The sequence below is a fragment of the Xyrauchen texanus genome, chromosome 3 (assembly GCF_025860055.1).
Source record: "Xyrauchen texanus isolate HMW12.3.18 chromosome 3, RBS_HiC_50CHRs, whole genome shotgun sequence".
Taxonomy (NCBI): domain Eukaryota; kingdom Metazoa; phylum Chordata; class Actinopteri; order Cypriniformes; family Catostomidae; genus Xyrauchen; species Xyrauchen texanus.
The window spans coordinates 6,623,332-6,646,821 of record NC_068278.1 but is presented as its reverse complement, the minus strand read 5'-3'; the positions used below and the strand labels follow the sequence as shown (position 1 = coordinate 6,646,821).

Here is a 23,490-nt window from a genome sequence, read left to right as displayed (position 1 = left end):
GAGCAGAACTACGATGTAGGCAACCGCGAACTCCTGGCGATGAAAGCTGCACTGGAGGAGTGGCGACATTGGCTAGAAGGAGCTCGACATCCCTTCCAAGTCTTCACTGACCACCGCAACTTGGAGTACCTGCGCTCTGCCAAGAGGCTCAACCCTCGACAGGCCCGTTGGGCGCTGTTCCTCACACGCTTTCACTTTTCCATCTCTTATCTCCTGAGGTCAAAGAACATCAAGGCAGACTCACTTTCCCGCCAACACGATGCCGCGCCCCTGAGCTCCAGTGCTGAACCCATCATCATGTCCACTTTGATTCTGGCCCCAATCCAATGGGACATCATGGCTGACATCGCCCAGGCCCAGACGATCGATCCATCTCCGCCCGAGTGCCCGCTCAACTGGACATTTGTTCCATCCAACCTCCGTGAAAGGGTAATTCGCTGGGTCCACGATGCCACGACCTCCGGGCACCCCGGCATCTTTACCACCATACACCTTCTTCAAAACCGTTTCTGGTGGGACACCTTGCAAGAGGACACCACCGACTTCGTGAATAGGTGTGCCACCTGCAACGCAGTCAAAACCCCTTCAACCCCTTCCCATACCTCACCGTCCCTGGTCACATATCGCCGTGGACTTCATCACCGACCTACCGGTCTCCCGAGGCCACACCACCATCTTGACCATCGTTGACCGCTTCTCTAAGGCATGTCGCCTTATTCCATTGCCCAAGCTCCCCACGGCTCTCGAAACCGCTGAGTTCTTCTCCACTGGGTGTTCCGCTGCTATGGCCTACCTGAGGATATTGTCTCGGACCGCGGGCCCTAGTTCACCTCCAGGGTATGGCGAGCTTTCTTCCGTCTACTGGACGTCAACGTCAGCCTCACCTCGGGGTACCACCCTCAGTCAAACGGGCAGACGGAACGGCTCAACCAAGAAATCACCAAGTTTCTCCGCACCTACTGCCACCACAACCAGTCTGATTGGAGCCGCTTCCTCCCTTGGGCTGAGTACGCGCAGAACTCCCTCTTGAAACCTTCGACCAACCTAACCCCGTTCCAGTGCATCCTGGGGTATCAACCTCCTCTGTTCCCTTGGTCCGGCGAGCCATCGGAGGTCCCGGCGGTCAACGACTGGCTCCATCGCAGTGAAGCGGTATGGGACCAAGCACACGTCCATCTCCGGTGGGCTGTGGATCGAACTAAGAGACAGGCGGATCGTCACCGCCGCCCAGGCCCTGCCTACTCTCCGGGTCAGTGGGTTTGGCTCTCCACCAGGGACCTACGCCTACGTCTCCCCTGCAAAAAGCTCAGCCCAAGGTATGTGGGTCCTTTCAAAATCATTAAACAGATCAAAGCTGTGTCATACTGTCTTCAACTGCCCACTAACTACCGCATCTCTCCCACCTTCCATGTCTCACTACTCAAACCCGCCAGTGGCCCGAGGTCGGAGGAGGAGGTAGCGAACCCCGGCCCCCCACCGTGGGCGCTAAGAGGCATTCCTGGTACGAGCACTGCTGGACTCCAGACGTCAACGGGGTCAGATCCAGTACCTAGTGGATTGGGAGGGGTACGGTCCTGAGGAGAGGTCCTGGGTCGGAACCGAGGACATCCTCGACCCCAACCTCATCTCAGAATTCCACAGAGCCTACCCAGAGAAACCGGCCCTCCGCCCTCGGGGTCGACCCCGGCCTCGATCAGGTCCTCGCTTCAGGAGCCGCTCACAGGGAGGGGGCTCTGTCACAAACGCCCACGAAGGTGCCTCCTCGATCGGCCACCGGAGATCCGATTCACCTGAGTTCTAATTACCCACATACCGGGCTTAATTAATCCACAGCTGATCTCCATTCATCTCCCTCTATTTAAGCTACACGCAGTCTCACACTCACTGCGAAGTCTTGTTAGTCCCGACTACTCTACTGAGTGTTCTAGTTACTATCCCTGTTGATTATCTGCTTTCCGACCTTGCTCTCCCTTCTGACTACGATTGATTGCTGCCTACCTACCTGAACTCTTGCCCACCTCTACGTATTGCCACTTGCTGCCTGCCCTGACATTCTGCCTGCCTCACTACACTCTCAGCCTGCCTACAAGTGCCCTGCTTCCCCATTGCTTGACCATTGCCTGTTCATATCTGTGAGTTCAATTAATAAACTGCTTATGGATCCCAACTTACCTGAGTCTGTGTTACAGTGTGTAGGGTCCAGAGTATATTATTAAGGGGTAAAATAAGCTTAATTGTCCTGGAAATAATGCCACAATGCCAAAAAATAAAAAATAAAATAAATAAATGCTGCAAAATATGATTTCCTATTGTTTTTCTTTAAGTTTTGTAGGACAAATTACAGCACCTTGATCCTTTCTTCATAGGTTTAGTTAGATTCACCCATACAAATGTTTGTTTTTGCTTTAGCGGGGTTATGTATCACTACAGATAATATTTTTAAGAATTGGTCAGCCAATATTGACTGTCAAGTTGTGTTGCTTGACGTACGCCCCAGTATATTTTTCTATCAAAGTACTAATAGAATAGCCTGGACTTCATATGTGATCCAGGAGAGGGCATGTGAGGTTACTGGACTTTGTGTGACCCAGAAGAGGTCATATGAGGTTAGTAAAAGTGTTGATGTTGCAAAAACCATACAGTGCTCTCAGCTGTAATAGAAATAATGATGCTATGGACCTTGGGAGACACAGCTGAAGATAAACACCCAGCTGCAACAAAATAACGAGGCTATGGACCTTGAGAAACACAGTTGAGGATAAAGATCAAAACAACTAGTGGTCAAAGTGACCGGATTATGCTCAGACTCTCATGTTTTTATACTACATTCATTAAAAAAACCTATTTTTAGAAATAAACTAAAGCCACGTTTCCACCATTAAAAAGAAATCAAAGGCTCTGAGAGATAATGGTGGCGAACGGTATCCTTGACAACCAATGAAGGGGTGTACCCATGAGGGTAATATCAGAAAAGAAACTGTACAAAAGAGAGTCAGAACTCAGATCGTATTGGTTTCTCAATAAACTCTAACCATTGACACCTGGAACCCTGGACTTCGAGAGTTTTCTTACTGAGAGAGAAAATTAGTTTTCAATATTCCACAACACCCAAAAAGAAAATCCTCCATTTAGTCGCATTTAAATCTCAGAGTACAGAGTTGCCGTGATTATTAGCAGAGCACATTTATAACGGTACACTGGCAAGTACACCAGACCGTTTTTAATGGATGTATATGGAGGAGATGCTTCAGTGTACTAAAATAAACTGCTGTCGTGAGGAAACAGCTCATCACATAATTAACTATTTGTGGAGTTTACTAAAGGAAATATAAAGGAAAACAGACAATTTTGCGACAGGTAGGTGTCAGTTTACGGCTCTCCCCATTCATTTCAAAGGTATCTGCAAAAGATGACATGCTGTAGTAATGCACCAGTTGACCTCTCCTCATCTCCCTCCAATGATAAAAGCGCGGAGGTTGTTATATCGGAAGCATTATTAGCTTTCTAATGGTGTGCAGCTCAAATATGAATTTTGCTGTAACGCAGATGAATAACTGCCTTTCCCCATTAGCACTCGGCTTACATTTAATCTTTTTCTGCAAAGAAAACCTCGAATTGGAATTAATTAAAATTAATGAACATTTAAATAATACAAATGTATTGTATATATTTTTCAAAATATTTCTATCTTATTTTTGATATGAGGCACAGTGAAGTAGAAAGTCTGCATCTTTGCCTTTAAGAAAACGCGTCAAATTACGCGTCACTTACGTGCTCGGCACCGCGAGTAAACGCATATGTCATTGGTCCAAGCGTGTTGTTTCGATTTGCGTGCGCGGCTCCAGCGAGTCACCTTGCCACACATAGCGGTAGCGGTATCTCGTAGAAGCGGAGTTGCAGAAGCGAAGGTGTCCTACAAAATACAAATAACCCCGCAGCCATGGCAGCCGCAGCGGACAAGGCCAGGCCCAAGACCTCGCCCAAATCCATTAAATTCCTCTTCGGTGGATTGGCTGGGTACGTATGTGTGCAAACAGACATACATTTGTGCGTGCGTGCAGCGACTCTGTATTTGAATGGGTGAAAGGTTATTGATAACGCGTCACTGATTATACGCTATGCCAGGTTTTGATTAGATGATGTGAATGTGGTGTGGAATGATTTATTAAATTCTTTTGGACCGCTTTTGATGCAATTGAAGCCGCAGGCCCCGGGAAAGCCTAATAACCCCGTGGCAACCTGAACTTCAACTTTAAATGTCACGGACACGCGGCATGTGTTTGATCTGCTGTCATACATGTTGTTCCTACAGGAATCCTGTTTAATTCTTTTTATCACAGTGTGAAATCAATACGAATGGGAATTATCTCATTGGTTTCCAGCATAACACATCAGCTAATTATTTTACAAAACACGAATATTATCATTATGATTATCAGTTGGATGCAACAAAATCCTAATAATACACATTACACAATATCCCATTGGACTCTGTGGAATGTTGTTTTTTAATTTATGTGCACTTCTATGTCCCAGGAGTTGGTTTTAATTAAAACTGACAGATGTAAACCTTTTTCTTATTTGAAGGTCACATTAATGTCCTGCAATATATATCATTTACACAAATTATTACTGTCCCACACTTCTGACGTCATTTCCAACTTGATCCCATTAGGATTGATTCCAAATTTTTGGATTGGGACATTTTGGCCAGGTTGCATTTACACTGTGTCATGATTGAAATGTTGAAATTTATTTCATACTGAAATGGTCATTTAGACATATTTTGACCAACATAAACACAAAGACTCACAGAAACAAACATAAGGCCCTTAAATAATGCTGTTGCATATACAAGCTGTACTTGCGCAAGAGTGAAAGGCATAATAGCCTTACATGAGCTTAAAATGAGCCAAAGTCTAAGCATGCAACTTGAACAGCACTTGTTTAAAGAGGGGTTCATTTTAAAGGATTTACATTTATTTTACTTGTTGGATAAACTGAAATTCCTACAAAGCTCCTAATTTTATGTAGGAGTTTAGAAGTTCAAAAAACAATTTAAATTCCTTTTCCTGTCCTACAGAGATATTTTATTATTTAAGGAATCATAATAGTGCTATTTGGAACTGTGTTCTAAAAGATCTGTTTTTTTGTTTTGCATTATGTTCTTGCATTGGAGTCCTTTAAGAAAAACTCCCTTTATGATCCGTTCCAAATGACATTTGTGCTCAAAAGTTTGCATACCCTTGAAGAATTGGTAATATATATAATATATGTACCATTTTGAAAGAAACCTTGTTCTTAATACTGTGTATTGCACCCTTTAAATCAAATCAAAATCAAATCACTTTGTCACACTATCATGTACACAAGTGCAACGGTAGGTGAAATTCTTGTGTGCAGTTCCGAGCAACATGGCAGTCATGACAGTGATGAGACATATACCAATTACAGTAAACAACATATTTACACAACAACAACTTGCATATCAAATGGACACATACTTACACAACACAATAATTATATACAATGTACATTAAACAATACACACAATATAGAATACACAATATACATTTACATTTATGCATTTGGCAGACGCTTTTATCCAAGGCGACTTACAGTGCACTTATTACAGGGACAATCCCCCTGGAGCAACCTGGCGTTAAGTGCCTTGCTCAAGGACACAATGGTGGTGGCTGTGGGGCTCGAACCAGCGAACTTCTGATTACCAGTTTACCAGTTATGTGCATTAGACCACTACACCACCACCACTCCATAATATTTTGACAGTCCAGTGCTGTAATTAGCAGTGCTAATTATTGATCCTGATAGATCAAGTGTTCAACAGTCTGACTGCTTGGGGGAAGAAGCTGTCATGTAGTTGGCTGGTGCGGGTCCTGATGCTGCGATACCGCCTGCCTGATGGTAGTAGTGAGAACAGACCATGACTTGGGTGGCTGGAGTCTCTGATGATCCTCCAAGCTTTTTTCACACACCGCCTGTTATAGATGTCCTGGAGGGAGGGAAGCTCACCTCTGATGATGTTTCTGGCAGTTCGCACCACCCTTTGCAGGGCTTTGCTGTTGTTGGCGGTGCTATTGCCGTACCAGGCGGTGATGCAGCCAGTCAGGATGCTCTCTACAGTACTAGTGTAGAACCGTGTGAGGATGTGCTGGTTCATTCCAAACTTCCTCAGCCGTCTCTGGGAGAAGAGGCGCTGGTGAGCCTTCTTCACAGCGGCCTCCGTGTGGACGGACCATGTGAGTTCCTCAGTAATGTGGACACCGAGGAACTTGAAACTGATGACTCTCTACCGGTGCTCCATTGATGGTGATGGGGCTGTGTTCTTCCTGAAGTCCACTACAAGCTCCTTGGTTTTACTGACGTTGAGGGAAAGGTTGTGCTCCTGACACCAGCGTGTCAGAGTGTGCACCTCCTCTCTGTAGACTGTTTCATCATTGTCAGTGATCAGACCTACCACCGTAGTATCGTCAGCAAACTTGATGATGGCATTGGAGCTACGTGTTGCCACACAGTCATGTGTGTGTATAGTGAATACAGGAGTGGGCTCAGAACACAGCCCTGCGGGGCTCCAGTGTTGAGGGTCAGTGATGAGATGTTGCTGCAATGCCAGCATCATGTTTAGCATCAATGACAGCGTGCAGTCTTTTTTAGTCCCAAATTCTTGCAGGTGGTATAGCTGCCATTCGTCTTGACAAAATGCCTCCAGGTCATGCAAAGTCTTTGGTCGTCTTGCATGAACCACACGTTTGAGATCTCCCCAGAGTGGCTCGATGATATTAAGGTCAGGAGACTGATGGCCACTCCAGTACCTTTGACTTTTTCTGCTGTAACCACTGGAGGGTTAACTTGGCCTTGTGCTTATGGTCATTGTCTTGCTAGAAAGTCGTATGCGCAGCTTTCGTGCAGGAGAATGCAAGTTGTCTGCCAGCATTTTCTGATAACATGCTGCATTCATCTTGCCATCAATTTTCACAAAATTTCCTGTGCCTTTTTAGAGCTCTCACACCCCCAAAACATCAGTGAGCCACCACCATGCTTCACAGTGAGGATGTTATTCTGTTCATTATAGGCCTTGTTGACCCCTATCTAAACATCGTGCGTGTGGTTGTGACCATAAAGCTCTATTTTGGTCTCATCACTCCAAATTACAGTGTGCCTGAAGATGTGAGGCATGTCAAGGTGTTGTCGGGCATATCGTAACCAGGCTTTTTTGTGGCATTGGTGCAGTAAAGGCTTCTTTCTGGCAACTCAACCACTTTTTGTTCAAGGATCATCGTATTGTGCTCCTTGAAACAAACACAGAGCAGCCTGTATTTCTCCTGAGGTTACCTGTGTTTTTTTCTTTGTAACAATTCTTCTGGCAGTTTTACATTTACATTTATGCATTTGGCAGACGCTTTTATCCAAAGCGACTTAAAGAGCCCTTATTACAGGGACAATCCCCCTGGAGCAACCTGGAGTTAAGTACCTTGCTCAAGGACACAATGGTGGTGGCTGTGGGGATCGAACCAGTGACCTTCTGATTACCAGTTAATGTGGTTTAGACCACTACACCACCACCACTCCAATACATTTTTTTGGCTGAAAATCTTTCTTGGTCTACCTGATCTTGGCTTGGTATAAAGAGATCCCTGAATTTTCCACTTCTTAATAAGTGATTGAACAGTACTGACTGGCATTTTCAAGGCTTTGGATATCTTTTTATATCCTTTTCCATCTTTATAAAGTTCCATTATCTTGTTACGCAGGTCTTTTGACAGTTTTTGTCTAGCCTGCTCAGTGCATCCACGTGAGGGCTAACTCATTGACTATTTATACACAGACAATAATTGCAATTTATGTAGAAATTAACCTTGAACTGCCATTTTAAACCTGTGTGTGTCACCTTGTATGTCCGTAACAAGGCCAAACATTCAAAGGTATGTAAACTTTTGATCAGGGCCAATTGGGTGATTTCTGTAATCATTATTATTTAAAAAGGAGCCAAACAACTAGGTGATAATAAATGGCTTCATATTATCACTATCCTTAAAAGATAGTGTTTTTGCATGATCAGTCATATTTTCAAAATCAATGCCAAAATCTCACAATTTCTGCCAGGGTTTGCAAACTTTTGAGCACAACTCTATGATATAAAATCCTATAAGATACCTTTAGGTTTTTTGACTAGGCTGACACAGGATTTTGAAGAAACTAAATAAACGAATGGACATTCTCTGACTTTCAGAATGGGGGCGACGGTGTTTGTGCAGCCATTGGATCTGGTGAAGAATCGGATGCAGTTGAGTGGTCAGGGCTCTAAGGCTCGCGAGTACAAGACCAGCTTTCATGCTTTGGCCAGCATCCTTCGCAATGAGGGTATCAGCGGTATCTACACTGGGTAAGAATAGGCTTTGTTCGCACTGCACACAAATCCCATTTGGTTTTCAAATCTGATTTTCTAGCGAGGAAATCTGATCAGTTTGTTCAGACTGTGTAGTCAAAATCCTGTGTATCTGCATTGGTTGCCATAGTAATGACTTTAGCATCACCACAATGCTGAGAGAGTAGCTGTCAAATAGCTATGTTTCCATCCAAGTTGCAAGTATAATTTAGGCAAAAAATCTGAATATCGCCAAAACATTTAGCAAATAAATTAGTTTCCATTGCCAAATTGTTCACGATTAGTCACCTCTGCGCCTGGATTATAGATTGTCTTACTAACCACCCTGAGTCTGTCAGGCTCGGTCTCCACCTCTCCTCCATCCTCACTCTCAGCACCGGTTCCCCACAGGGATGTGTGCTGAGTCCACTACTCGACTGTCTCTATACATATGACTGTATCTCCACATACTCCTCCAATCACATTATAAAATTCGCGGATGACACTACAGTGATTGGACTCATTTCCGGAGGCGATGTGTCTGCCTATCATGACGAGGTCTGAAAACTGATGTTGTGGTGCCCTGAAAACAACCTATCGCTAAACTCAAAGAAAACTAAAGAACTCAGCTGACCCCCTCCCATCTTTATAAATGGAGACTGTGTGGAAAGAGTTTGTAGTTTTAAATTCCTGGGAATCCATATATCTGACCGTTTCTCCTGGTGCACAAACATGACTGCTATTAATTGTCAGAATAATCGTTAAATTACTTGATTACCAAAATAATCAATAGTGACAGCAAAATTAGCACTTCCTGGGAAATTGGCTCTTCCTAGGAAAGAGCCACTGGGGACGCCACTGTGGCTCTTTTGTTCAATGTAATTACTTGCGGTTTAAAATTCTTTCACGAACCTCATGCTAACTTTTTACCACACGAATATGGAACCCTTGATTAATTTTGAGTGCTTTTAGTACATGATGATTGATAATGAATATGGGTGATGTGATGCATCCCAATTCCACTCAATTAAAAATTCAGTGACAGCTGTACACAAACAGTCAGAGGGTCTTTTTTAAAGGGCACCTATTATGGCATTTAAAATGTTCCTAATATTGTTTTGGGAGTCCCCAACAACAGTTTTACATGCATGCAATGACAAAAAACACTTTGTTGTCTTATAATATGCATTTACTGTATGTTTACCTGATTTGCTCACCGACTCCCAAATGATTCGTTCAACGACTCATTTTTCCAAACCCCTACTTTGCGTGACGCTAATCTGCGGTGATTGGTCTGATGACTCAGTCAGTTGTGATTGGTATAATCTGTGCAGAGATTGTCGGAAACAGAACGCCCATCACCATTAATGGATTATGGCTTGTTAAGTGTTGAAAATTAGATCATAGCCCAAAGTTAATTGGTAAACACCCAATCAGTTATTGTTTGCGTTAGCCCAACGCATAAACATATTGATAAAGCACTGCATTACTACAAGTTATTGCTATATTCTTTATGACAACTCCAATAACATCGACAAACATTTCACATATTTCAAAAAAATTGACATTGGAGACCTAGAAGCTGCGCTGCACGTAACTTGCACAACACACACAAATACTTATTAAGCATGCTAAAAAACACATAAAAGCAACAATTATTAATAATACTTACAGGTTGTGATTCGGAGGAGGAAGCTGATCCAAATAAACTTGGTACTGAACCTTCCTTCAGTATCAACCGCTCATGAATCCACACTTGAAAGCATTCATGTTCAGTAAAGCAATTGTCATTAAAATGACGCGAACACAGCACAAGGTTCGGGCTATACTTGTGTGGTATAGTTGTAAATATAAACTCTAGCCACTGATTCTTCACATGCTCGTCCCTGGGCAGTGAAAAAAAGGTCGCTTTTGATACGCACTTCAGAACACAGCGTCTTGTTGTCGACATGATGTTTTCAAGTTTTCCCTGGTGTCTGCGCGCAATGAGTGGGCGTGGCCAATTTGATCATTTTCGTCTTGACATCACAATGAAAAGGAAAATGACTCATTGGAAAAACGATTCATTAAATTGACTGAGTCGACTCCTACTTTTGAGAGACGGTGAACTTTCATATATAAAACTTTGCAGGATGTTTTTGTTCACTTAAATCTGTTACACACTACATGAAAGGTAATTTTCAAAATTCCATAATAGGTGCCCTTTAATTTTGAGATTTCTTACATTGTTGACAATCAAGTTACAGCTGAAAATAACAGAGACGTCTCATAGCAACCAAACTGATAAACGATGCAACAATGTTAGCGTTTGTTCTACAAGTTTACAAAAGAGAGAATAATTGTATTATCATGTAATGTTGAAACTTTGACTCAGTATTACATTTATAAAAGTGAATGTTTAACATTGTAAATCTCCCTGGGTGCCGACATGTTTGCATGACGTCACTCTCTCGGCGGAATCAAAGTTGTAGTTATGTTTAAATCCAACATAAACTGGCACTCCAGTTAGAACTTCAGAGTTAAATGAAGGCAGCATAAATCATCACAGCAACAAACTCCAACAGAGCACTGTGACTTTGTCAGGGGCAGAGTCCGCGCTCAACACTGCGCTCATACACACCAGGCAAGTTCTTCCTTTCAAACAGCTAGACGGAGCGCAGCTGAGTTGAACATAGTGTAGGGTTTTTAAAACTATTTTAAATTAATACAGTGTATTAAAAGCACTATGGTTATTGCGTCTCCGGTAAAGCCAACCATGGTTTGAAATCCGTGGCGGGCCGTGCATTTTAAATCTAGGACTTCAGTGTGATTTATGCTATTAAGAAAACACAGGTTCACAATGAATAAGACACCCTATGCCTTTAGGCATCATACATTGTCACAGCTAACTAGAAATACCAATTGGCATTTTAAAAATACATTTCACACCTCGCATGAAAGCCAGAACTTGAAACAACACTTAATGCTCAAGCAAGCCTAATTTTATGAAAGTCTCCCGAACAGACATTCAAAAATCATAATTTTTCATATGAATCTACCAAGGAGGTCTATAATACCTGGAAAAATCCATCTAAAAATATTTGGAATTTAAATTCAACCCAACTGATAAACAGTGCTGCAGCGCTAGCATTTGTGCTTCAGGTGATTATCAAAAGAGATTATAATGTTTTATACACCTGTTTCTGCAGGTGTTTGTTAAACAAGCTTTAATATCATGTACAAATGCATAAAATGTAATGTGAAACAAACTCATTGATATTGCTTAATAAAGTGAATGTTTATCTCTTACTGTGTATACCTCCCTGAGGGTCGACATGTTTGTGTGACATCATTCTCCTGCATTTCAGTGAAATTGGAGTTGAGAATTTCTGCACGAGCCTAAAAGTTGTCATTCTGACTTTAAGTTGCATCCCATTGCACTTTTCCTTGTAGGAAGTTGTAAAATCCAACTTTCCGAGTTGAAGGGAACGCAGCACTACTTTTCAAAACTTGATCTGACACTGAATGTTCAAGCAGCCTAATTTACACTTCGAAAACTCCTGATGTTGCTATAACAATGCAAAAAGCACTTGCCAATTTACTTGAAGTGTAAATCAGCCCTCCTTTCCTGTTTAATAAACGAAGCAATCACACTGTCATGCAGAACATCTCATGTTTTTAAATCCATAAGGATCTCTTTTTCAATGGCGATAGCTGCAGCAATGACAGCCGATTGGTCAGCAAGATCGGTCAGCAAGATCTTGCGCTCTTCACTTTCAAATGACATAACTTAAAGTGTGATTGCATCACTCAAGGCCAGCTAGAAGGCCTCGACCGGGACATAGCCTAAAGATCACACCCACCAAGAACAACTAAACCAATCTGATTGGCTGATGAATCTGACAATCTGACTTATGTTGTGCATTCATTTGCACTGTTGAGGGATTCTGTGGAAATTCTGAAGGCCTGAGGGGGTGGTGTTCAAACTCGCGTGCTGCTTTTGGCATGTGATTTGTAAAACAGTTGTCACACTTTGCTTGTAAGCATCAAGGAATACATTCTGACTGGATAAACTTTTCATTGTTCTCTATTTGTTTGTAGATTCATTAAGAGTGGAAAGCGATTAATAATACATAGGCAAAAAGGTCAATGAGAATGAAAAGATGAAAAACTATTTATTTATTTGGCACTGTTGGACTACTCATGAATGTTTAGATGCTATTGCACACTTCCTAATGTTAAATAGGCAGCAAATGACAAAACAACTACTTGAAATCCTATCTGAATGCTTGGAAACAAAATCTGATTTTAATCTTTATTTCAAACCATGCATGGATTTGATTTTGAGCAGGTTTATAAACATTGGATCACAGGTCTTTTTTGTTGTTCAGACTACAACTCCAACTCGATGGGTTGCCTGAATGACTAGATGACTAGGTCTAAAGCAAGGGTGGGCAATTATTTTGGTACAGGGTCCACGTCAGCTTTAATTAGTCCGGGGGGGCACATTGTACTCCTTTTGAGATGCAATGTTCAATATTGATTTGGTTCTTGTATCTTTTAAACCCAGGAATAGTTGTGTACTTAATTTTCTGAAGTGTATATGTGACTAATGGGACTATTCTGCAATTGCCTGAAGTATTGTATTGCTCTACAAAGGTAGATACTTTTCTATCAGGCATTAAATTTTTTTTTTATAAAGGCTGAGCATAATTATTCAGTTGAACACAATATTATTAGCCCCCTTAAGAAATGATCTGTTTGATTGGCCACGGAACCAACCACTGTTATCCAATGACTTGCCTAATTAACCTAATTAATCCCCCAAGCCTTTAAGTTGCACTTCAAACTGAGGATTATTATCTTGCAAAACAACTAGTGAAGTAATATAAAACTGTCATCATGGCAAAGAAATGTGTTTATACATGAGAAAAATAATTGTTAATGCTCACAAAGCAGGAGAAGTGTATACACGTTTATTAAAGCGTTTTCAGGTGTCAAGAACTGCCGTGAGAAGTATTATCAAGAAGTTTGAAGAGACCCACACAGTGGAGAACAAGACTGGCAGAAGCAGGAAGCGAAAGAGGGCTAATCATTTTGACCTGTAGATTTTTGTATTCTTTGTTATAATTTAGTATCTATTTGTATTATAAACGCACTAAGTTGCCTAAAATTATTAGGTTTAGAAATGCTATGTTGAAAAAAGTCTTTGCTTCATTAAACAGCACTTGTGAATTATTTGAAAAATAACTAAATATTTCAAAGGGGGCTAATAATTTTGTCTTTAACTGTAAATTATTTATTTTACCATCTTTACTTCCCTGGTAATTTGTTATTCACTTTAACTCTCTACATCAGGGGTTTGTTTTAATTACTAAAAAATTTGAAAATTAAAGAACTCTTTAATGTTTGGCGCAAAGCAGGCCAGTTTACGTTAGCATTAATAACATGACCCTTTTACACGCTAAAAAGGTCATGATGCGAGTCTCGTCAATGTTTTGGCTTGCCATTCAGCACACAGCTGAATAAAACAGGTTGCATGACTATGATAAATGATATCTGCAAGTGTTGTTGGATTAACATTTCTAGGGAGAGCTAGAAAGAGCGCAGTCGCCTGCATGGTTGCCAAATTGCAAAAAGTATAATATTAGGCCCAAATTTGCCGTAAATTGCCCATGTGTAGTCTAAAAGAACCCCTTATATAACTAGGCAGGTTCACCTGTCCCCGATAGGACATGTTTCTTAATAAGTGTCTACATAAAATGTGATCCGCTAGACAGTGTGCAACACAATGCATGGGTCTGTTTTTAAAGTGTTTCAAAATGCACCGCGTGCGGTGGATCGTTGCAAAACAGTATGAGATGCAACGGCTGAAGATGTCCACTTTAGTGGTGGCGCTTCAAAACTGAATTAATTTAAAGACACAACATTGATGCCAAAAAACTTATTTGATATAAACTACACTAAGCATCACTTATTTACTGTTGATATGCTGGATTTTTGGGCTATTTTGTCCCTAATTTTGCTGCCTGTCTGAACAAAGCCTTTGAGAGACATGCCAAACTGACATGAGAGGAAGGACCATTGTATATAGGGATTTTTCAGAAGGCAAGATTGTTTTTTACTGTAGTGATAGAACAGATAAATTAATTAGAATTAATTTTTGAATGAAATAAATTTTTTGTGTTTTTAAGATTAATTTTACCAGTGACTGGATGTGAGAATCTAGACAGCTGTAGATGGACATCCATACTGAGTGACTGTAGAAGAAGACCATAGCTTTACACAAGCAGTAAATATCTGATTAGGTTTAATTTGTATCTGAATTATATCATATCCTTTTTCAATACACATTTATTTTGTTCATGTCTCCATCTTTTCGATTCCTCATTTTCTGTCGTAGACTGTCTGCTGGTCTGTTGAGGCAGGCCACATACACTACCACCCGTCTGGGCATCTACACAGTGCTGTTTGAGCGCATGTCCAAAGCAGATGGCACACCGCCCAACTTCTTCATGAAGGCTTTGATTGGAATGACCGCTGGGGCCACAGGAGCGTTCGTCGGGACTCCGGCTGAGGTGGCTCTTATTCGAATGACGGCTGATGGGCGGTAAGAATGGAACTGCATTCCACAGTATTTAATGTGACATTTAAAAAAAAAAATGGCAATATAATGGTTTTTTTAGAGCTACACATTGGGACAACAGCCAGCAAATGCTTTCGTTTTGTGACTTTGTTTAAATAGCAAAAGTATTCTTCCCATTCAATTGGGATTTCAAAAGAGTTCATTAAAGAGACTTGAACCAAACCAACCATCTTTGAGATAAATCACGTTACAAAATGTGGAGGGAAAAAAAATTAATTCTTAATGGGTGAAAAATGTCTACATCCCATGAAGTATGACGTAACTGAATTAGGGATGTAATGATGAATTGATCATTGATTAATCAGAGTTGATAATTTAATAGATTGTTATTGATTGATTGATCATTTTCAGCACAAATGCACTCAGTTATCAAACTGTCTGTACAGTCACCCGCCATTAAGGTGTGTTAAAGTACAACATGACAACAAGCACTGTTGTCCATCTCTATCAAGTCATCCGACAATCACGTCAGTATTCACTAGGAGAGCATGCAGGTGCACTTGCCTGAAATCTCACGGTCACCAGAGCGGCATGTTCATACTGTTTGTAACTGTGTTATTTGACTTATTTTATTATGGTCCGAAGTAGTCCACGAACCACAACATTTTGTTTTCATAAACTCTAATATGGATCTTCTATACAAGTTATTATTAACAGTAATATATTAACAGTAAATTAAACAATTCACAAATTCGTACTAAACATTGCCAAAATGTATTAAAATACACTGAACTGAAAATATTTTAAGAGGATAATACCAGTTGAACAGTAGTCTATGTGTACATATAATTTGCTGTTTTCTGCATTATTTTTGCGGTATTAATGTTTTATTGGTCGATTAATTGGCCAATAATTTTCAGGACAATCAATATGAAAGTTTCTGAAAACTGACCTTAAACTGAATAAAAAAGATTGTACTGTATAAAACTAAAGAATTAAAGTAATTTTTGGGCTTTATAATTAGGCCTATAATGAAGTAAAAAAAATAGTATATTTTAAATTCATATAAAAATATTCAGATATATACAGATGTAAGTATTTTAGAGTTTAGGTTACGTCATTCATGGTGCTTCATGGGAGTTTTTTTTAATTGCAATTTCTGTTTATCTGTAACAGACTTCTCTGATTGGTGGATTATTCTTTAGGATTATGGGTAGTTCTTCAACAGGATTTCAGCTATTAAACATGTTTGGGTTTTATTATTGTTGAAATTACACTGATTTCTATATTCTCAGAGGTCACCGTAGGTCTGTCTTGAATGTTTTTACATTATTGGTAAAAATCAATTTCTCTGTGGTGAAAAGGATTTAGATTTTAACTTCCGTAACCTTACTGTTGAGCTGTATATTATCATCAGTCTGATATATGTATTGTGTTCCTCTTTAGTATTTAAGTATTCAGTAGCTTCTATTTTTCTAAATTATATCACTCCCTACTCGTGCGCAGGTTGCCTCCAGACCAAAGGAGGGGTTACACAAATGTTTTCAATGCCCTCATCAGGATCACCAGAGAAGAAGGTGTCACCACAATGTGGAGGGTGAGCGAATATATGTGTGTGTGTGTGTGTGTTTGAAACTGAGAACATGGCCATGTTCTGAATGAGTCATATGTAACGTAGCCTACAACATTTTTGTATATTTTACAAATAATCAACTGTGACTTGATGTGCCTATGTTACATGTGTATACAGCTCTTTTTTTGTTGTTGCTTGATTTAGTATTTTAAGACTATATATATATATATATATATATAGGATAATTTTTGTGTGTTTGTGATGCAGGGCTGTATACCCACGATGGCCAGAGCAGTTGTAGTGAACGCAGCCCAGCTTGCTTCATATTCCCAGTCCAAGCAAGCTCTGCTGGACTCTGGTATGATCCTTCTTTATCACAAACTTGTAGTGTCAGACCTACTAAAACTTCCAGCTCAGACCAGATTCTGATGGTAGCTGGATTTTCATGTTTTTTCTGGTCTAGTTTGTTGATGCCATCTTTAAGCTGGTATGAGCTGGGAGAAAGAGACAGGTGGACCACTGTTGTGATGCCCTATAGAATCCGTTCTCTTGTAAAACTTATATATACACACCATGAGACACACACACAGCTGAAGTCAGAAGTTTACATACACTTAGGTGACCCAAAATCATGTCTTGAATTATTGGATGCTACTAAAACTGATCACCCAACAATCGTGAAGATTTTAATCAAACTGTCATCTCTTGAGTTTTAATATTATTTTCTGTTGGGTACCTGGACACTTACTGAACAGAGAAGCACTATCTACTGAACCAGTAAAATGCCCTATACCTTCCACAGATCTGAAAACAACTCTGAATGAATACATCAAAAACAAATGGTAGTCAGAGGGGGATCAGTGTTTAAACAACAAATTACTTGAAATCTTGTTGTTGGAACAAGATATGTGTTCCCTTTTAAAAATCACTAGGATCAAGTCATTTAAACACTATGCCGGATAGAACATATAAGACTTACCAGTTTTTACTATCAGGAGAAAATTCACAAAAGTGCTCATCTTGTCAGAACCCACTATTTTACTGGACTGTTATACTTCTACACATCTGAGGAACCTGTATTATTCAGTTGATACTTTTCAAAGTAAATCCAAATTTAGTTTTATGGTTTTTAGGAAACATTTATCTTAAACACCTTATTTAACTCTATTTTAAATAACTAAACCTGTCTCCGCCATGAATATAGCCATAGAATCTGGCATGGTGGAAAAAAATGAAAGAATGATAGAAAGGATATACTAAATTGTACTGTTTATCAATAATGAACATCATTATGTTTGGAAGAACATAGAGTTCGGCAGACTAACCAAGAAAGTATGTACATGCTTTCTGAATTTACTTGTTGAATTTAAATGTACTGAACCGTTTCCCTCTTTTTGTGTTTGCTCAGGATATTTCGGAGATGATATTCTGTGTCATTTCTGTGCCAGTATGATCAGTGGACTGGTCACCACAGCTGCTTCCATGCCTGTAGACATTGTTAAGACCAGGTACCCTCAACCTTACTTCCTGTGATTTCAAACTAGATAATCGGCTCCACCATAACAATCACATTTTGACAAATATAAAATGAACAATAACTTGGGATGCACTTAGGTATGCATGGAAATTTGATTCATATTTGATTCATATGATTGCAATTTAAGCAGCCTCTGTTTTTCTGTCTGTATTAATGTGCTGCTGCTTAAAACTGTTTATATCTTATTTTATTATATCTTTTATACATTCTTACTAATACATACTAAATATCCAAATATGAAATATTTCGAATCTCAAAGATTTAATGCTTACATATGTATCTCTTTCCAAAAGAATCCAGAACATGAGAATGATTGACGGCAAGCCAGAGTACAGGAATGGATTGGTATGTTCTATTCAACTCTCTCATTCTCTCTCTTTCCCCTTTTTGGGGGCGTTCAAACAGGACATGTTCTTATGTTCAAAAACAGCTTGTGTAACAGTAGAACAGACTGCAGGTGTCTCGAAGCATTTAAAGGGGGTTATATTTAATTTAAATTAGGGGGTATATTGGTAGAATTTGTATTCATTTTCAATATCGTCTCAATCGTGGGTATGCAAATCGCCACCACATGATAGGGAATGCTCGTTCCATCCACTTTACATTCAGAAGGAAAATGAGCAAGAGCTTGTTAACTCTTTCCCCGCCAGCGTTTTTAAAAAAAAGTTTCCAGCCACCGCCAGGGTTTTTGACGATTTTCGCTAAATTTTAATGGCCCGCAGAATATTTTCTTCCATGAATATATGAAGATGCTATATATCACAATAAAGATCGATTTTATCTTATCTTCATTTGTTCTTTTTTTATTGCGACTTGAACAGAGGTAGGTTTTGTCAAAAAACAACATTTCAGACAAAAAGCTGAGAAAAAGGCATGTTTATGTCTGATATTTTGAGCTTCTCAATACTCCACTTCATGTTTGAGACGATCGCAGTCTGTTTCTTTGATCAAAGAGTTGCGTACTCTTTCAAAACATGCGCAGGGGTCTTCCTTACCGCATAACACCTAAAACACGGAAACCCGGAAAATTCCGTGTTTGGCGGGGAAGCATTTTTTCATAAAACACGGAAAATTCTGTGTTTGGCGGGGAAAGAGTTAATAAAAAGCTGAGTCCCTCCAGCCAGGTCACCTAAGCAACCAAATTGGCCTGGTTGCTTGGGAAGTTAGAGTCATATGGGGTAACCTCAGTGGGGCGCATGATGAGCTTTGCCTTCACATGCGCTATGTCTCCAAGGTAACGCGCTCAACAAGCCACGTGATTAGTTCCACGGATAGACAGACTCAAAATCGGAGGCAAAAGAGATTCGTCCTCCACCACCCGTATTGAGGTGTGTCGCTACACCACCACAAGGACTTGGACTGCATTGGGAATTGGGCATTCCAAATTGGGGAGAAAGTCCCAAAAAAATGAGTCCTCCAATTGTTAAATAATCATACATTTATATCTCGTAAAGATGTCAAAATATTTTCCATTATTTATTGGAAGGCTAAATCCAAAACATGAAACTGGACAAACAAATGTGTGATTGAAGGGTTTGCTTTAGAACCAAGTCAAATGCTTTAGCCTCTCTGAAAAACTGAATAATCGTTTTTTTTTTTTAATTGTTCTTTATTGAAAACATTGCATCATTGCCATGTACATGACAGGTCTGCCTTTACTTGGGACATCCACAGTGTCGGGTTGATGGACAAAATTACTCACCAATGCGCATGAAATACCCACATTATCTCAAAATGGCCAATATATTGGTCTATCACTAGATTTAAACTTAATTTGTTGTTGTCATTTATTGTTATAGTTTGAATAAATATCTCCAAGTCAGTGTGTCATCATCTCTCTCTCGCCCTCCCCCTTTCTGTAGGAAGTGTTGGTGAAGGTCATCAGGAACGAGGGATTCTTCAGTCTATGGAAGGGTTTTACTCCTTATTACGCTCGTCTGGGACCTCACACAGTCCTTACATTCATCTTTCTGGAGCAGATGAACAAGTTTTACAAGATCTATTTCCTCGACTCATAGATATAACCTTACAACCACCAGGGGACAGCATAGGCCCAATCCATTTCTGATAGGCCAGTGTGTATACTCGTCTGTGAATGCTGGTTTTACACATTGTTTCTCTTTTACATAAGGAGTGTATTTTCTGGATTTGAAGGCTAGAAATATGTACTGGCTCAAGGGCACTGGATTGTGATCCTTTGCTATGGTGGTAGCTGTGACGGACATTTGGACTCATATTACACAAACCATAGTTGACTGACTTAGTAATACCTAAACTGGCCCTATCTGTCTTTGTGTGAGCATGGATCATTCACACCAAAAATACCCCCCTCCGCCATTTTTGAATTCTATTTATGTAATTCTACATCCCTCACCAGCACCTTCCTCTATTAAAGCTTTACTTGTCCACAATTGTACTGATGTGCTAACAGACTTACTGTAGTTATGAAGAGTCATTGTCAATACACACACTGAACCAGAATTCTGAGTGAATCGTAAAAGGTTTTTCTCTTTCTTGCCTCATAATTCATTTGATTTTAACCAATGTAAACAAAACAAATGTATTTGAAGCAGGTATTTTGGTTCTTGTACTGCCAGATGAATGTTTGGGGAAATATTTACCAATTGAGATGAAGGAATTGGATAAAACAAAAGTGGTGGGACACAAGACTCCCAATATAGTGACAACTTGTAAACACTTATTAATCCTTGTAGACGCTTAACCTCGATTTACTAAGTCCTCTATTGTCCTACCGCAAAGGACTGCTTTGCAATTAATATTTGGTAATGTTAAGCACAATCAACAGCCAAATGCAGTATAATAAAGAGGTGTGCAAATGCCAAGACCGCATCAATGCAGTATTGAAGTTTTGAGGTATTTTAATAGAATTTAGGGACACACTTTATATTAGTTGTCTTTAACTTCTGTGTACTTAAGCATTTGATACAATATATTTTTATGTATGTTACTGTTGGTGAATTGTACTTACATTTAAATTACCTGCATTCAATTACATCTGTAGTTACATTTTTAACCTTATCCCTAACCCAAACCTAACCCTACTCCTAAACCTACCTGTGCCTCAACCTCAGTAGCAGCAAATGTGAATCTTGTGAGAATTTTGCAGAACAACATGTAGTTACACAAATACATTGTACTAACATTTAGAAAATACATTTATGACACCTTATATACACTCACCTAAAGGATTATTAGGAACACCTGTTCAATTTCTCATTAATGCAATTATCTAATCAACCAATCACATGGCAGTTGCTTCAACGCATTTAGGGGTGTGGTCCTGGTCAAGACAATCTCCTGAACTCCAAAGTGAATGTCAGAATGGGAAAGAAAGGTGATTTAAGCAATTTTGAGCGTGGCATGGTTGTTGGTGCCAGACGGGCCGGTCTGAGTATTTCACAATCTGCTCAGTTACTGGGATTTTCATGCACAACCATTTCTAGGGTTTACAAAGAATTGTGTGAAAAGGAAAAACATCCAGTATGCGGCAGTCCTGTGGGCTGAAAATGCCTTGTTGATGCTAGAGGTCAGAGGAGAATGGGCCGACTGATTCAAGCTGATAGAAGAGCAACTTTGCCTGAAATAACCACTCGTTACAACCGAGGTATGCAGCAAAGCATTTGTGAAGCCACAACATGCACAACCTTGAGGCGGATGGGCTACAACAGCAGAAGACCCCACCGGGTACCACTCATCTCCACTACAAATAGGAAAAAGAGGCTACAATTTGCAAGAGCTCACCAAAATTGGACAGTTGAAGACTGGAAAAATGTTGCCTGGTCTGATGAGTCTCGATTTCTGTTGAGACATTCAGATGGTAGAGTCAGAATTTGGCGTAAACAGAATGAGAACATGGATCCATCATGCCTTGTTACCACTGTGCAGGCTGGTGGTTTTTTTTTTGTTTTATTTAGTTTGACAGGGACATTGTACATTAATAAAACATTCCTGTAAATGTACCAGAATTAGCCAAAGGCTATTTTTCATCCGTAGTCCCTGGACAAGATGTTACAAGTCAACCTAAAGAAAAAATTAATTAAGAATACATAATAGAAATTTTAATAATTACACAGTACCATAAAAAGCTTTTTAAACAGTTTTGGATCAATTAAAAACAATCAAGCAAAATATAAACAATAATAGGATGACTAGCAGATATGAGATTCTAATGTTGACAAATCTGAGTACTGATTAACCAATTTTTTAATTGAACCCTAAATAAAGCATATGTGTCTAGATCTCTTATCTAGACACATAGTGGTGGTGGTGTAATGGTGTGGGGGATGTTTTCTTGGCACACTTTAGGCCCCTTAGTGCCAATTGGGCATCGTATAAATGCCACGGCCTACCTGAGCATTGTTTCTGACCATGTCCATCCCTTTATGGCCACCATGTACCCATCCTCTGATGGCTACTTCCAGCAGGATAATGCACCATGTCACAAAGCTCGAATCATTTCAAATTGGTTTCTTGAACATGACAATGAGTTCACTGTACTAAAATGGCCCCCACAGTCACCAGATCTCAACCCAATAGAGCATCTTTGGGATGTGGTAGAACGGGAGCTTCGTGCCCTGGATGTGCATCCCACAAATCTCCATCAACTGCAAGATGCTATCCTATCAATATGGGCCAACATTTCTAAAGAATGCTTTCAGCACCTTGTTGAATCAATGCCACGTAGAATTAAGGCAGTTCTGACGGCAAAAGTGGGTCAAACACAGTAATAGTATGGTGTTCCTAATAATCCTTTAGGTGAGTGTAGTGTACACTGCCTGACCAAAAAAAAAAAAAGTTGCATACTCTAATATTAAATTGGACCGCATTTAGCTTCTTTTAAGACATTTATTTCCATCCTTTGCATTCATTTTTGCTGAGATCTTGCATTGATGACATTTGATTCGAACCACTGTGTAACGTTTTTCCCAGCACATCCCAAAGACTTTCAAAGGGGTTAAGGTCAGGACTCTGTGTTGGCCAGGTCAGGTGCTTCCCGAACCACCCTTTCACAATTTGAGCCAGTTTGTATTGTCATCCTGAAATATCCCTGTGTCATCAGGGAAGAAAAAAGTAATTGTTTGGATAATTTGGTCATTCAGAACATTCCGATTGTCAGCTGAATTAATTGTATTGCCACATAACGTTGCTGAGCCTAGACCTGACCAACGGAAGCAACCCCAGATTATAACACTTTCTCCTTGTACAGTGGGCACTATGCATGATGGGTGCATCACTTCATGCACTTCCCTTCTAAACATGATGCACACATTGCTTTGGAATAGGGTAAATCTGGACTCAGACCACATTATCTTTTTCCATTGCTCCACAGTCCAATCTTTATGCTCCCTAGCAAACTGAAGTAGTTTTAATAATTAGCCTCACTAACAAGTGGCTTTCTTGTGGCCACA

At 40.1% G+C, this 23,490-nt stretch overlaps 1 protein-coding gene across 1 annotated transcript; it reads left to right on the top strand.

The window, feature by feature from the left end:
* The first annotated feature begins 3,822 nt into the window (after positions 1 to 3,822).
* On the top strand, positions 3,823 to 21,541 carry slc25a11 (solute carrier family 25 member 11). The gene is made up of 8 exons (XM_052094102.1): positions 3,823 to 4,017; positions 8,252 to 8,404; positions 14,769 to 14,975; positions 16,458 to 16,548; positions 16,792 to 16,882; positions 17,933 to 18,032; positions 18,355 to 18,406; positions 19,924 to 21,541. Exons 1-8 carry the CDS (start codon positions 3,941 to 3,943, stop codon positions 20,077 to 20,079), a joined length of 927 nt encoding a protein of 308 aa, XP_051950062.1. The 5' UTR covers positions 3,823 to 3,940; the 3' UTR covers positions 20,080 to 21,541.
* Positions 21,542 to 23,490: the final 1,949 nt, after the last annotated feature.

Coding starts and splice junctions, on each gene's coding strand:
- slc25a11 (XM_052094102.1), top strand. CDS start 3,941: ATGGCAGCCGCAGCGGACAAGGCCAGGCCCAAGACCTCGCCCAAATCC. Junction 16,883..17,932: donor GCAAGCTCTGCTGGACTCTG/GTATGATCCTTC, acceptor GTGTTTGCTCAG/GATATTTCGGAGATGATATT. Junction 18,033..18,354: donor GTAGACATTGTTAAGACCAG/GTACCCTCAACC, acceptor TCTTTCCAAAAG/AATCCAGAACATGAGAATGA.